The sequence below is a fragment of the Rhineura floridana genome, chromosome 15 (assembly GCF_030035675.1).
Source record: "Rhineura floridana isolate rRhiFlo1 chromosome 15, rRhiFlo1.hap2, whole genome shotgun sequence".
Lineage (NCBI taxonomy): Eukaryota > Metazoa > Chordata > Lepidosauria > Squamata > Rhineuridae > Rhineura > Rhineura floridana.
Window position 1 is genome coordinate 18,801,671 of NC_084494.1, and position 16,280 is coordinate 18,817,950.

Sequence of the window (16,280 nt, forward strand, 5' to 3'; positions counted from 1 at the left end):
CAGCATTTGCAGACCAAGCAGCTTGATTGCTTAAAAAAAAGTATACGCAGATATCTGTGTTATTTTACTTCCATCTTTTTCACTTGCTACGATTCCTAGTAATGGTGACTGATTGTTAATAAATGTTGGTCATCTATTGATATTTCTTGACTTTACTTCATTTGCATTCCTAAGAATTTGGGTCAATGAACGCAGAATTTGGGTCAATGAACACCAAAGATTGGGAAGCCCTAGTCTAAACTGGCTGGCAACAGGTTTCCATGGCTTCCCAGTCCTACCTCGACATGTCGGGGACTGAACCTTGGATATTCTGCATGCAAAGCAGATGCTCTGCTGCTGAGCTATGACCTTGCCACCTGGAATTAAGATACTGCCGCATCATAGCAGGGATGAGGAACAGAGGTATAGTCAACCAAAGTTCAGGAGGTCTTAGACCTGTTACTTTTTTGAGAGCAGGGTCTCAATGTCTCCAGCGTCCTATGAGTCAATCAGCATGAAAGGGAAGTGTGTTAGCCACTTAGAAGAGCCTTCTAACATGCTTTCTTGTCCTTTTGAGCTGACTGAAGCCAATCAGAGTGAAAGGAGGTGAGTGAGCCACTCAGTGAGCCACTGAGAAGCCTCTTCTCAGTAATAAGACATAGGCGCTCCTAGGGACATCAGCTACTGTGGGAGAAGGCACATGCGAGAAGGACTGAGGAGTGTAGAGATAATGATGGAGAGCAAGTGAGGGAGGGAAGGGGCGTGGCTGTGTGTGTGTGTCATGTCTATCATGAAGGGACCATGCACTTTTGGATTTGCCACTACGTGACTGATGAGGAACCTATGGCCCTCCAGACATTCTTGGACTCCAGCTCCCATCAGCCACGGCCAACATGGCCAATGGTCAGGTATTATAGGAGTAGGAGTCCAACAATAACCAGAGGGCCCCAGCCAGGAATCAATTTTAACAACAGATTCTCCCAACGTGCACAATAAGAATTATTTTCCTGTTCTGCCTCTGAAGCAGGAATGGCTAACCTGTGGCCCTCTAGATGTTGGACTACAACTCCCACTAGCCATCAGCAATGCGGGGGGAGGGGTGCTGATGGGCACTGGAGCCCAGGAACATCTGGAGGGCCACAAGTTAGCCATCCCTGCTCAAAACCTGTCTGGGGCAGTTCTGTCCCTTGGGTACCCGAACAAGCATCGCCGATCTACTTTGCAATGGTCTTTTGTAGATTAGACCTACTTCATCAGATGATATAATATCATCATTGGGTCGTATTCAGTGCTAGTCCTACTCAGAGTAGACCCACTGAAGTTGACAGGCATGACTAACTTGGGTACATTCATTTCAGCCTCTGAGTAGGGCTTAATTGAATGCAGCCCATTATCCTGAATGTACACACTTACTTGGGAGTAAGCCCCACTAAACTCAATGGGGCTTACTTCTGAGGAGATGGCGTAAAGGATTGCCCTGCACAGCCATTCCTAAGCAGTCCAGCAAAACACAGAACTTCAGACTAAGGATATTTTGTGTAAGCAAATGGCACCTTGGGGAGCCCACCCTGGAAAGAGGTGATTGCAGGGGTCAAGCAGCTCTTTCCTGAGACTGGGAGGAAGGGTGTTACGTGTTATGTGCCTTCAAGTCGATTACGACTTATGGCAACCCTATGAATCAGTGACTTCCAATAGCATCTGTTATAAACCACCCTGTTCAGACCTGTCTGAAGTCTGTGGCTTCCTCTATGGAGTCAATCATCTCTTGTTTGGCCTTCCTCTTTTTCTACTCCCTTTTGTTTTTCCCAGCATTATTGTCTTTTCTAGTGAATCATGTCTTCTCATGATGTGTCCAAAGTATGATAACCTCAGTTTCATCATTTTAGCTTCTAGTGATAGTTCTGGTTGAATTTTTTCTAACACCCAATTATTTGTCTTTTTCGCGGTCCATGGTATGTGCAAAGCTCTCCTCCAACACCACATTTCAAATGGGTTGATTTTTCTCTTATTCACTTTTTTCACTGTGCAACTTTCACATCCATACACAGAGGTCCGGAATACCATGGTCTGAATGATCCTGACTTTGGTATTCAGTGATACATTTTTGCATTTGAGGAGCTTTTGTAGCTTTTAGGGTTCGCTAATTGTTTGGGCGCAGGGGGAGCACAGACCCTTCCCTACCTTTGGGCTCCGTCCAGCCTGCCTAAGACGGCAGTAACCTTAGCTTCTGTGGAGGCTGTCTGCTGCCCCCTGATGGTCGGAACGGGAAAAGAGCCCCGAGGAGGCGCCTGAACCGCGCGGAAGGGCTGCGCTCTCCGAGTAGGGGCGGGAAGCAATGCTTTTGGCGAGCCGGCAGGCACAGAGACCGCAAACAGGCTCGGGCGCTCGGCGCCACCGGGGTGGGATCAGGTAGGTGCAGGTTGCGGGGCGCGGCGGCTACTCCCCAACGTCGTACCTGTAAGACTAGGGCAAGGCTGGGTCCCAGGGTCCTTGGTTAGGCTCTGCCCCTTTGAAAAGACCTGGGAGGAGGGAGGGCGCACGTAGCCCTCCCAGGCCCAAGAGAGGCTGCCTCTTAGTACAAGGAAGGATCCCCCGAACCGGACGGCTGGAAGCGGCTGGCGAAGATCCTGCCGTGGTTGCGTGCTGCAGCCCGGCGCCGGCTGTACGGACAGGTCTTGATGCCCCCTAGTGAATCTTTAGAGCATTGCAAAGTTTCCCCCCAACCCCTGGCCTGTAGATTCAGCTTGAAGCTTTCTTCAGGAGGGAGAAAGCGCTCTGCACATGCTTAAAGGCAGTTCCCCTATTAATTTACCTGCTCCAAGTCCTGGGACTGCAAAATGCTCCTGGCTGGTTGTGTGTGTGTGTGTGTGTGTGTGTGTGTGTGTGTGTGTGTGTGTGTGTGAGACTTGGGGGAGTCCAGGGTTGAACTGAAATCCAGCATGCCGGGCTTAGACTCTTTGCTTTGTAACAGGTCATGATAATCAAATGCCTCTGATCATGCACTCTGATCGCTTTCCTGCATGAACACAGCCAGCCATAAAGGTAATGATCCATGGGTGCTGTGATCCGTTTAAAAGATTTGTAGTCAAAACCGGCTTTTGGAATTAGGAAGAGCAGTAATAGAACATTACCCGCCTTGAGCTCCTGTGGTAAGGCAGGGCATAAAGCCCTGGCAACAAGCGTGATGGGGTAAGATTCCTTAATGGGGGTCCAGTTATCCCTTAACACAGTTTGACCGCTACATCCAAAAGGCCTTCAGTTCAATCTCCAGGCAGGGCTCTGAAATCAGTAATCCTGGAGAGCTTCTGCCAGTCTGGGTAAACTACCGTTCCCCAACTCTGTGCCCTCCATATGTTTTGGACTCCAACTCCCATCAGCCAGCACTGGTTGGAGCTGGTGGGATAGGTGGGCAACCTGTACCCTCCCCAACTGTTGTTGGACTACAGCCCCCATCATCCCAGACCACTGACTATGCTGACTGGGGCAGATGGGAGTTGGTGTCCAACAACATCTGGACAGCCACAGGTCTAAGACCAGTGGTTCCTATACTTTCCCTCCCAATGAACCACTTGGAAATTGCTGTGGGTCTTAGCCGACCACTTGATGATTTTTCTGCCTGTTGTAGCAATTGTAATGCGGCGTGCCAGATGCTGTATGACCTTCAGTCGAATCAAGATAAACTTTTTAATTCCAGCCTCCCGTTAACTTCACCGCTAGGCCTCTCCACTCCTTTCAAGGGCCTCCCATTGCTTCCAATCCGTTCCACTCACCTTCTGACTGGACCGCTGACTTCTATGAATGACAAAAGTAGACTTTGCCTGCAGTTCACAGCTGCTGCTGCTGCTGCTGCTGCCATTTATCACGGACATGCCACAGACCACCTGAATGAAGCTCATGGACCAGTGGTGGTCTGTGGATCACAATTTGGGAACCCCTGGTGTAGACAGTACTGAACTAGATACACGAATGATCTGATCTGGCTGAAAGTAGCTTTCTGTATTCTTATTAATATCACTAATAAGACGGAATGAAAACCGTGCACTCTCTTTCCTTTGCAGTCAGTTCAGAATGCCTCTCCTAAAGTCCTCTTTACTCCTGGCTACCATCATATCAATTCTCTTCTTAGGTCCATGTAATTTGCATCCTCTTCCATACCCAAAGCTGTGTGTACTCTGTGCTTTACAAATAAATATCCTACAGCAAGGCTAACAGACTGCTGCAAATTGTATTTGTTATGCAAATCAAGAGAAATATGTACACAGTTGTCTGCTTTGCATTTCACCTGATACTGTGCATGTTTACTCAGAGGTGAGCCCTACAGCGGCCAGTGGGACTTCCTTTCAGGTAAGCAGCCTTGGTGTGTTCTGCTTCCTGAATGTAGCTTGTCTTTTACAGTCTTGAGGGCAAGGAACTTAACTTTCTTGAGAAACACTGGATATATTTATTCAGAGGGGTGAAGCAGAGTCACAGGATATGCAGAGAACTGTGTGCACACAAAATCTGTCCAAAGTTTGTAAGGATATGAAAATCCACTCAAATCTGTTCTCTTCTCCCCTGCAAGGTAATGGAATCCAGATCCCCAGAGAAAAGCCACCCGCTTTCAGAGACGACGAGGAAAAGCCTGTGCTGCTGCCGCCGTTCCAGTCACTGCTGCTTCTGCTGGCGTTGTTGTACATGGTAATGTCATTGGGCTGGCTGAGGGTGGAAGATACAGCCTGAATCCACTTCAGTCCTCTGCCCAATCCATCACCCCAGTCTGGACTAGGCCATCTGATCAGAACTAGTGGAGGCTGGTGCCCGTTGGGCCTGGTAGGGTAGAAGGCAGGGAGGCCAACAGTAGGGGGAGCCAGAGCCAATGACCAGCAGAGCCAACTAATTCTGGTTTGGTCCCCCATCCTCCTCCCAGCTGAGTTCTATAAGAGTAACACTGAGACTAAAGAGGAGGAGGGAGTTGCCAGCCAGTGCCAACCCTTAGACTGACTCGTTTATTTGGCCAGATAGGCGGCCTAAAAATAAAATTTTATTATTATTATTATTATGTGTGAGTAAGGAGATCCTCAGGTGGGGGCAGGCTGAGGACAGACTGAGCTTGGTAGGGCAGTGCCCGACTTACCTTCATGGACTAGTCTGCACTGATGAGTACACTTCTCTTCCCCATAATCACTTACCAGCAAATTCAGGTTGCACCATTATAGCTGATTTGGAGGACTCTGACGCAACAGGCCTAATGGACTTTTTGCAATAAGAGACAGGAAAATGCACTTTGATGCAACGTCATCTAACCTCTCCGCCAACAAATCAGTATGAATGCTCGTTACATAGCCAACGCTGTCTAATCTCCCTGCAAACAAATCAGGATGAATGTTCAATAAACTGGTCGTTTGGAAGCAGCCAGATGATCCTGTCTTCTTACCCGGTTCCTTCAGTTTCCTCCCATGATGTTCAAATGCTTAATCATCCTGAATCCCCCCCCTCTTTTTAGGAGCGGGTTCCCAGAACTGCACCCAAACTCACTCAAATAGCACCTGCTAACCTGTGCTGAGTAGGGATGATGCGTACCAGCCGGGATCTTTGGGCCTGCCTTGCCTTACTCTGCCATCAACAAGGAGGGAAAAAAATCCCCTTGCATTGTCTGTTGCAGGAACCGGATGGCAAGGAAGAGACGGCGAGACGGCATAGGATGTAAAGTATCCAGCATTTCCCACCTGGAGAGCCCCTTAAACCTGGAGGAGAGGTGGGCTCAAGGACCTGAACTTAGCATTGCCAATGCCTGATCCACGAAGAAGGCTGAGGTGCCTTGAATAATCTTGCACTGCCCTATGTGCAGCGTTCATACATGCTTTACAAAGGATCAGGTGCCGACTGTGTACCCACCATACACGTTTAAAGCACATGATTTCCCCCAAAGAATCTGGTTGTTGGTTAAAGGTGGTGGAAATTGTAGCTCTGTGAGGGGAACCTACAGTTCCCAGGATTCTTTGAGGGAAGCCATGTGCTTTAAGCATGCTTTAGGTGTATGGCTGTGTGTACGCAGCCACATTCTTGGAGGATTAGGGCTATGACAAACCCTGCTTTCAGCAGAGAGGCCTGTTTTCTCCCATCCTACACCTGACATCATGTACAACATCATGTGTAGGGCGTGGCTTGGCCAACAGGTCTTACGGACCAAATGGGGCCTATGGGCTAGAGGTTCCCTGGGTCTGGTTATGGTACCTATAACTCAGGCCAAACTTTATATAAACACTAAAGACACAACATTTTGCACAATCAAGTGCTTTTGAAATGGTAAGAACAGGCATGGGGGTGCACAATCAAGAATTGGGGTTGTGGTTGTGCTGGGAGAGAGGGTTAACCCTTTCCTCCCCGGTTGTTGTTGTTATGTGCCTCCAAGTCGACTGCGACTTATGGCGACCCTATGAATCAGCGACCTCCAAGAGCATCTGTCATGAACCACCCTGTCAAAAATCACACACACCTCTCCAATGCTGCCATTAGTCCTGGGAGTGAGCAGCTTTGAGGGGGATCATTTTCATTGGGGACTACACTCGCCATGCCTTCTTTTTACCACTTTAACAGGATACAAGAAACTCCCAAGTGGCACATTTAGCACAATGTGCATTTTGGCCCTATCAAACCACAGTATACAGGAACATGAAAGTAACAGCTCTGTGTGTTTGCACTGTTATGTTCCTACATAAATGGTTGTGACAGTTTTTAACGGCCCCAAAGAAAGGTTTGCTGCAGATTGAAGACTAGAGGGAAAATCAGAGGATTTTGTTTTGTTTTTTAGTGCAATGCAATGCATGTTTACTCAGAAGTAAGTCTCACTGTGATCAATAGTTTACTCCCAGGTAAGTATGCATCGGATTGCAACTCTAAACACAGCGGGTTACAGTCAAGGTGCCAAAGTAGAAAAATAATAAAATGGCTCACAAATGTATTGTGGTGGCTGGTAACAATGGGACCTGGTAGGGAAATAGAGCCAGGCGGCCGCTGGAGGCAGAGTCAACCTATTCTGGTTTTTACTTCCTTGCAAAGATAGTGTGGATGCTTAAGTAATTCTCAGACACAAGGCGCAGCTATTTAAGTCATGGCCCCTTAGAAAAGTTAGACACCTAGAAATTTTGCATTTCTTGGAGTCAACATCAAATATCTGCTTTTTTTCATTTCTGCTTACATCAAGAGAGTCAGAACAGGGACTTTGTGAATGATGGGAAAGGTATGAATATGACTGTGGGATACAGGGCTGCTGTAGTTTAGCCCTCGATTTTGTTGTTGTTGTGTGCCTTCAAGTCGATTACGACTTATGGCGACCCTATGAATCAGTGACCTCCAAGAGCATCTGTCATAAACCACCCTGTTCAGATCTTGTAAGTTCAGGTCTGTGGCTTCCTTTGTGGAATCAATCCATCTCTTGTTTGGCCTTCCTCTTGTTCTACTCCCTTCTGTCTTTCCCAGCATTATTGTCTTTTCTAGTGAATCATGTCTTCTTATGATGTGTCCAAAGTATGATAACCTCAGTTTCATCATTTTAGCTTCTAGTGACAGTTCTGGTTTAATTTTTTCTAACACCCAATTATTTGTCTTTTTCGTGGTCCATGGTATCTGCAAAGCTCTCCTCCAACGCCACATTTCAAATGAGCTGATTTTTCTCTTATCCGCTTTTTTCACTGTCCAACTTTCACATCCATACATGGAGATTGGGAATACCATGGACTGAATGATCCTGACTTTAATGTTCAGTGATACATCTTTGCATTTGAGGACCTTTTCTAGTTCTCTCACAGCTACCCTCCCCAGTCCTAGCCTTCTTCTGATTTCTTGAGTAGCCCTGGATTTTAGGGTGCAGAAAAAAACAATGGTAGACCTCTGCCCCACCTTGCCATAGCGACCAGCCTCCCCTGAATTACATATACAAATTATTCACACTTTTTAAAAAAGCATGCATAAGGCTGCTAAAAACATTTTTTGTTTAGGCAAGACTATCATAGACAGATAGAAAGCTGCCCTATACTGAGTCAGACCATTGGGGTCCATCTAGATCTACATTTGTTGACACTGACTGGCAGCAGCACTCAAAGATTTCAGGCAGGGAGTCTCTCCCAACCCTGCCTGGAGATGCCAGAGATTGAACCTAGGACATTCTGCATGCAAAGCAGAGGCTCTACCACTCAGCTACGACCCTTCCCCAAACATGCAATTTTCTTAAGTGCATCTGTTTTTAAAATCCATTGATTTTTATTTGTATTTTGATCGTTTTATTATTTCTGCTGTTTTGAAACTGTTTTTATTGCTATTTTTAATTACTATTTTATACCATTTTATCTTATGTAATTCGCTTAGAGTAGGGGTTTTTTAATTAAGCTATGTGTGTGTCTGTCTGTGTATGTGTCTGTGTATCTTGCTAAATAAAATAAAATGGGTCAATTTTTCTTTTGAAGAAAAAGCTGCCATGTGAGGGACTCCTGATCTGGAACATAGTATGATCCAGATCTGGGCCCCGTGCATGTCTTCTGCCCAAATTCAACACAAACCCTAGGCTGCTACTTATTGCCAACAGCACCTTTGAGAGCAAACAGCAGTGAGGGGCAGGTGCGATCTTCTGCAGGAAACACGTGGATCCCTGACCTGGGTCAGATGCCTACTCTAGCTAGTGGGGGGGGGAGTTGTGGCTGCTTCCCCCTCCCCAAAGTAAAAAGTGACTAGTTTATTCAATTTTTTTAAAAAAAGGATTTTATTTTATTTCGTCATTTAACAGAATCTGTATACCACTGAATTGTAAAAGTCTCTGAGCAGTTTACAGAAAATATAAACTATACCTTAAAATGATCGATAAGGGTCAGAAATTAACAGCAAGTTGGCCTAACGTGTGTTTCCCCCCCCCCAAAGTATAAATAAAACTGGCAGTTAAAACATACACATTATAAAATTATATATTTAAATAACATGTCAGCATTACACATCTGGGTAGGCTTGCCTAAAGAAGAAAGGCTTTTAGCTGTGGCAAATACAGTACAGTGAAGGTGCCTGCCTAATGTCAATGAGCAGGGAGTTCCAAAGTGCAGGGGCTGCCACGCTGAAAGATCAGTTCCTTGCAAGTGTGGAATGTACATTGTGTGGCATGAACAACATTTGGAGGTTTGTGTCCAATGTTAGTCCTACTCAGAGCAGACCCATTGAAATGAATGGATGGGACTAAGTGAGATTCATTAATTTTAGTGGGTCTATCTATTTTCAGTAGAAGTTAGTTGGAGGCAACCAAGTGAGTTGGACCTTCTGTCCAAGAGCAGGAGGAAGGAACCTCTTCCACCACAGACCCTTCCATTCCCACCTCTTCCGTTTCAGGCTCACAGCAGAAGAAACCACCTCTTGGCAACGATCCTTTGACTGCATGTTGGCCAGACCGTCTGGCCGCCATATCTTCATGGAGTTCTTGAAGACAGAGCACAGTGACGAGAACATGTCCTTCTGGCTCGCCTGCGAGGACCTCAAAAAGGAGCAGAACCCAGAGCTGATCTCAGAGAAAGCAAAGAAGATCTACCTAGATTACATCTCCATCCTCTCTCCAAAAGAGGTCAGCTGGGCACAGGGGGGATGGGGAGGCATAACCAGAAAAGGGATACATTGGGCCAAGAAGCAAATCTCCAAAGCCAGGCACCCTCTATAACAGCACTCTCCTTCATTTTCCAAAAGAAAGTTGCTGGATTAGTGATGTTCCTGCGGCAAAAAGCACAGGAATGAACAAATCATGATGACTCCCAACAATAATGACAATCATGGCTGTGGCACAGTTTAGGATACCATGGTTAACTGAAAAGGAGCCTCCCGATTAATCACTCCGCTTAAGTCAATATTTTTAAAATGAAATAATTTTTTAAAAAATTAATAACAAACTGCAGATGGTGAGCACCTAAAGCCCATATGGGGAACCAGTAGCCTTCCTGATGTTCGACTACAACTCCCATCAGTCCCAGCCACTTGGTTGTCACCCGCTGAACCTGCTATAGATATATAAAAATACAGAAAACAACAAGAATGTCATAAGTGACCGTTGTCACACAAGTCTTTGTTTCCCATGCTATTGCATATCCATATTAGCTGATGTTTTGATACAATTCTATATATATGTTGACAAGAATATTTTAGACATATTGCCTGACATAGACTTTCTTGTTGTTTTCTATATTTTTATACACATATGATTGGTTTGAGGAATTTAAAGTTGGATGTTATTGATTTATTTATATTGGAATTATACTTCATAATTTTAGCTATATATACCCAATTTTGTACTGTTATTTATCTCTGGAATTTGGATTATATATATATTTTTAATCTTGTGCTGTCTGAACCTGCACTACTTTGTCTACCTCCATCTTGAAGAGTGGTGCCCAGAACTGGACAGAGTAATCCACACAGCATCCTCAAATCATTGTGTTCCAGTGTTTTCTGTGTGGTTTTCCTGTTTTCCACCCAAATACATAATTGCAGTACCAGCCTGCTGCACCAGGCTTTTCAGATTAATTGTTCCGTTAAATTAAAAGTTTCCTGTCTGAAGGTTCAGCCCATTTCATTGCTTTCCTACTCAGTGCATCTGGGGGATTAGTTTCAGTTTCATGGGGGCTAAGAGAAAGATATTGTCTCTAAACATGAAGCTAAAAACTGTGGACAGATCTAGCCTCTCTCATGGATGTTTTTGATTCCCTTTTAAAATAATTTAACAGCAGCCATCACTATAGCAGACTCATTTATGCACTCTTCCTAACTACAGGAAAATTGGTATCTCGTTATAAAAGTTTCCAAAAATGTTCACACCAAGAAACCAAGCAACACCCCAGCATGCACTTGAGAATGAATAAGGAAAACTCTCCGGCAGGAAATGCAATCAGATATTACCTGCTCCCAGTGGTGGCTGGAGCCCATAGGACTGGTAGGGCGAAAGGCAGGGTGACTAACAGTAGATGGAGTCAGAGCTGATGACAGACTAAATTGTAGTTCTGTGCCCATCTTCCTCCCTGCTGGGTTGCACAAGGGGCAATACTGAGGAGGGAGGAGGAGCCAGTTGCCCCTTCTGGACTAGTTGTAAGTAAAAAGGCAGGCAGGTAGGGGCTGGCTGAAGTCGGTGCAGCAGTGCCCCATTTGCCCTAACAGACCAGCCTCCAGTGCCTGCCCCAACTTTTCTCAGTAACAGATTCCTGCCAAAATGTAAGCATTTCATCCTGCAGGTCAGCATCGATGCTGCAGTGCGCGAGACCATCAACAACTCCCTCCTGTCCCCCAGCGCTCACATGTTTGATGAGGCCCAAGCTCAAGTTTACGCTCTCATGCACCGGGACTCCTACCCCAGGTTTTTGAAGTCGGCTCTCTACAGATCGCTGGAGCAGAAACTGACGGTGCCGGCTGGCGACACGTAACCCAAACGCAGGGACCCTGTGCTCAGTTCTCAAGATGCTAAGGCTTCAGGCCGCCTGCTTGGTGACAAGAGGCCTTTTTTGGGGGGGGGGTGCAAAATAAGCTGTGGGATATGAGCCTATTCCCCCATCTGCTGTGGTGCTTGTACGGGTCTCTGTACAATTCCATCAGTGGCACTTGCAGCCAATGTATTCAAGGACACAGAGATGTAAAGAGATCACCACTTTCTAAGGTGTGGAGCCCACTAAAATGTAAATGTGCTGCCTTCAAGTCGATTCCGACTTATGGCGACCCTATGAAGAGGGTTTTCATGAGGCTGAGAGGCAGTGACTGGCCCAAGGTCACCCAGTGAGTTTCATGGCTGTGTGGGGATTCGAACCCTGGTCTCCCAGGTTGTAGCCCAGCACCTTAACCACTACGCCACACTGGCTCCCACGTGGAGCCCACTAGGATATCAAAAACATGGTAGCAGTGTGTTCTAGAGAGCCACAGCTCAGTGGTGAAAGATCTGCTTTGCATGCAGAAGGTCTCAGGTTCAACCCCCAGCATCTTCAGGTAGGGCTGGGAAAGACACTCTGTCTGGAATCCTGGAAAGCTGCTGCCAGTCGGTGTGCACAGTACTGAGCTAGATGGGCCAATGGTCTAACTCAATAAAACACAGCTTCCTATGTTCTCCTTCAAGTACAGGTTTACCAGGAGCTATTTGGTTCTAGACCATCCTAGAACCTTATGGGTTCTAGACAACACAACTTCTTTGTGCTGGAGGATTCTACAGGAAGTGTCTCCTGTGGGTCTGCAAGATTTTAGAACGTGGAATTGGGCCCTACTGGAGGAGGGATGGATGGAACTGGGCCTTCTAGCATTCACATAAGGTGGTGCTTTAGTGGGGGAAGAAGGTGACCCGTAGTACGAGTCCTAGGAGGACACCAAAACAATCCCTCGACATAGGCATTTCTGAGCCAAAGGAACAGAACACTCTCCTTATCGTTGGAGTTCTTGTTGGTCAGCTCTTTGGCTAGTGAAGATGGCATTGCCATTCCCAGCCACATTTGTATGTCCGAACAAAACCTGTTAAAAGACAACCACTGAGCTCCCAATGAATATTGCATGCAAACGTGTGTAACAAAATCTCCAGAAAGCTACTTTTGATAGAGTCTGATTTTAAGCAGAGAACGGGGGGGGGGAGGCTTCTTTCCTGCTTGTTGTTTTCCTCTTTCAAATGGCCCCCCAAGCCCTTCCCCAGCTAGAGTTCTAAATAAATGTTTAACCTCAAAATCACAGCTTTGGAAACCCCCCAGGAGAAAAAAGCAACTTGGAGAGGCCATGTGGGTCTGAGCAGCAGCAGCAGCAGGCCAGTAAAGGGTTAAGCGGTCCCTCTCAGACCACCAAACTACCCTATCCCAAAGAAACTTTTTTTAAAAAAAGGTTGCCTAATTTATGTTGCACAGTCACATCCAGATTCCGGGTGTTTTCTATCCTTTTCTATACCACTCCCCCCCACCACCTGTGTTTTCTGCTTATCTTTGCTTTCCGCTCCATTTTCAATGAAGTTCTTAGGCTGTGACAAGCTAGCACACAAAGTTGAGGGTGGGGTGGAGGCTCCTGTCCCTGGCAGCAGAAGTGCAGCCATTCCAGCCTTCTGGTCCCTTTGCTGGCTGTACTGCCTCTCAACATGGAAGCTCTCTTGAGCTGTCCAAAGGGGGGGGTGTTGCCAGGGATTGGCATTGCTGCTGTCTGCATACAAGCTTATGGGACAAGGGAGCTGTCCATTATCTACCTCAGTCTGGCACAGGAAGGGTCTAGCACTCAGGGCCTGCAGGCTGTATGTCAAAGAGACTATTTGTAATCTTGTCCACCTTTTTTTTTTTTTTTGGCAAGGAATAAAGAAAAGAGTGGCACGCGCCTCTGAATGCAAATGGCGGAAATGCTTCTGTTTTGGTTCCAATGCACCTCGTAGCCTCTCGGTTTCCGCTGCAGACTTGGAGCAGAGTCGCCGTTAGCTACACGATGGATCGTCCACCCAACAGAAGGTCATCGCATTTGGAAAGGACATCAGAGATCATCTAGCACAGCCCCCTGCCAGTGCAAGAAATCCTTCGCTGTAACCAGTGGCTGGTGTCCATTGGGACTGGAGGGGCAGAAGGCAGGGAGCCCAAACAGTACATAGAGCCAGAGCTAGGCGTAGGCAGACCCAACTGATCCTAGTTTTGTCCCCATCCTCCGCCCTGCTGAGTTGTACAAGGGAACCACTGAGACCAAGGAGGAGGAAGCGGACAGGCAGGGCCACTCCCAGGACTGGATTTAAGTAGGAAGGCAAGCAGGCAGGTGGGGGCTGGCTGAAAGCAGCCTGAGGTTGATGGGGCAGTGGCCCACTTGTCCTAGTGGCTCAGCCGCCATTGGCTACAACATGCCCGATAGGTGGGCATCCAGCCTCTGCTTAAGCCCCTCTAACAAAGGAGAGTTCAGGACAATCTGTCAAACAGCTTGTAGCATCAAGTCCTTCTGAATGTTTAGTCAGAAATCCCCTTTCTTGGAATTTGAATGTGTTGGATCCGATCTTATTCTCTGGAACAACAAAGAACAAATTTGCTCCATGATCTGTGGCAGAGGTACGGAATCTCAGGCCCAGGGGCCAACTGTGGCTCTCGGGGCCTTTCTGTTTGGCTCTCAGGACTCTCTCAAGGCCACTCCCTCTCCCAGAGGCCACACCCTTCTCAAGTGCTTTTGCCTGGCTAGAATGTGGCCTTGAACTGTGATAATGCCTCTTACTGGGGATGGATGGATGGATCTGCAGAAACCGCTGCTGTTTGTATGGCTGCAATGTAACAAAGGTAAGAGTCAGATCCACTTTTGCAGCTGGCCCCTCCCACCACCGGTTGGGTGGCCCTCAAGCCCAAAAAGATTCCCTAGCTTTTATTTATGCGACAGCCTTCCAAATATTTGAAGAGGGCTATCCTATCATCTCTTAACTGTATCTCCTCCAAGGGAAACATTTTATTTGTTTATTTAACAAAATTTATGTACCATTTGATTGTAACGAAATGTCTAAGCCCTTTACAGGAAATATTAGAATTATCAACAAAAACGGTTGAAAGCAAATAATTAAAACATTTAAACGGCAATTAAAACCAGCAGTAAACTGAAAAGAGATTAAAACACATCGACCTAAGCATGCCCCTCCCTCAGCCATTCCTGATGACGACGTTTGTCCTCCACACATACAGCCTTGTGCAGAAAGCACACAACTGTGCAGGTTGCTTCTAATGCTGCTCCAGAAAGGCCCAAGAAGGATGGCGTTCATAATATAAAACTTAATTCTGTTGCCTCCATCAATACTGGTCTGCATTTTACAGCTTGTACTGGTACAGGAGAGAGCTCTTGTTCATGAACGGTTTCATCTCTACTGTATTCTCCCCTCTATTCAGCACTGGTTAGGCCTCATCTTGAATACTGCATCCAGTTCTGGTCTCCGCACTTCAAGAAGGATGCAGACAAACTGGAACAGGTTCAGAGGAGGGCAACGAGGATGATCAGGGGCCTGGAGACAAATCCCTACACAGCACCTAGCACAGTGCATTGCAATTGCTACAACAGGCAGAAAAATCATTAAGAGGTTCACCAAGACCATCAGCAATTTTCAGGTGGTCCGTGGGGGAAACATTTGGGGGCCACTGTCCTAGAACATTTAGTCTTCTAGGACATTGGTGGGCTGAGACCCACTACTGGGTCATGGCCTGATTTAAGGTGGGTCAGTTAAGCACTACTACCATACAAATATATGGTACAAAATTAAGATGCAGGTCCCAAAATGCATGTTTAGGTTAAAGATGGATCCCAGGTCTGAAAAAGCTGAAGACTACCATCCTAGGACAAGTTTAAAATGGTGGAGCCTGAAGTCTGGGCTATTCTTCTAGCAACAGTTAGCAGTGAATTCACAGCGCTTGACTACAACACAGATAAAATCACCAAGGGAAGTGCATTATGTGGGACACTATTCTCACTTTCAGATTCTCTGTATTTTGTTGATGTCCTTTTTTAAAAAGTGTTTCTTAAGAAAGGAATTAAGCTAGTACAGTAGTCTTAAGATGAAAGTAGAGACATATTCACATATTCATTGAACAACATGCATACGTGGAGCTGCATCCAACATTAGGCATACTTAAAGTAGACCCACAGAAATTAATGGACATGGCTAACTTAAAAGTGAATTAATTTCAATAGGTCTGCTCTGAGCAAAACTTCGTTGGATACAACCTAATAATATAGACACAGGCAGCACACAATCATGTGTATGTGAACACACACTGTACTGTGTGTTACATGCAAAAACGCACAGGGCGGACCTGCTGAGCCAGAGAGAAAGAATCCATTGGCCCTCTGCCTCTACCACTTAACACACAGTTGGCTTACTCGTGGTCTTAGAGCTGGGCTGGGGGAGAAAACAGTTTTAGAAAACTTTTTTTGCCATGAAAAGAGAAAGATAACAAAGAGTGGTCAGATAGAGATCACCAGGTGAGTGGGGGGGGGGTGACAGAAGAGAGAAAGAGAGGCTGTGTACACACCATACATTTAAAGCACATCTCCCCTCAAGGAATCTTGGGAGCTGCAATTTACCCCTCCCAGAGCTACAATTCCTACCATCCTTAAACTACCATTCCCAGGATTCTTTGGGGGAAGCCATGTGCTTTCAACATATGGCGTATACACAGCCAGAGAGCTCACCAAGGGGGCAGAAATATGAATTGAGGAATATGGGAAAGGCTTATAGAGCATCTGCTTTGCATGCAGAAAGTCCCAGGTTCAATCCCCAGCACCTTCAGGAAAGACTGGGAATGTCTCCCATCTGCAGCCCTGGAGAATTGCTGCCAGTCAGTGTAGACAATACTGGA

At 46.3% G+C, this 16,280-nt stretch overlaps 1 protein-coding gene across 2 annotated transcripts; it reads left to right on the forward strand.

The window, feature by feature from the left end:
* The first annotated feature begins 2,263 nt into the window (after nt 1-2,263).
* Nucleotides 2,264-14,479, forward strand: LOC133370211 (regulator of G-protein signaling 17-like). Of its 2 annotated transcripts, none has more exons than XM_061596111.1 (6): nt 2,264-2,388; nt 4,541-4,656; nt 5,621-5,713; nt 9,325-9,553; nt 11,205-11,389; nt 13,270-14,479. In XM_061596111.1, the coding sequence occupies exons 2-6, from the start codon at nt 4,544-4,546 to the stop codon at nt 13,298-13,300; spliced, it is 651 nt and encodes a 216-aa protein (XP_061452095.1). In that variant the 5' UTR covers nt 2,264-2,388; nt 4,541-4,543; the 3' UTR covers nt 13,301-14,479. The 2 variants fall into 2 exon arrangements, with proteins under 2 accessions (XP_061452095.1, XP_061452096.1); XM_061596112.1 differs by having other exon boundaries at nt 11,205-11,326.
* The last annotated feature ends 1,801 nt before the right edge of the window (nt 14,480-16,280 follow it).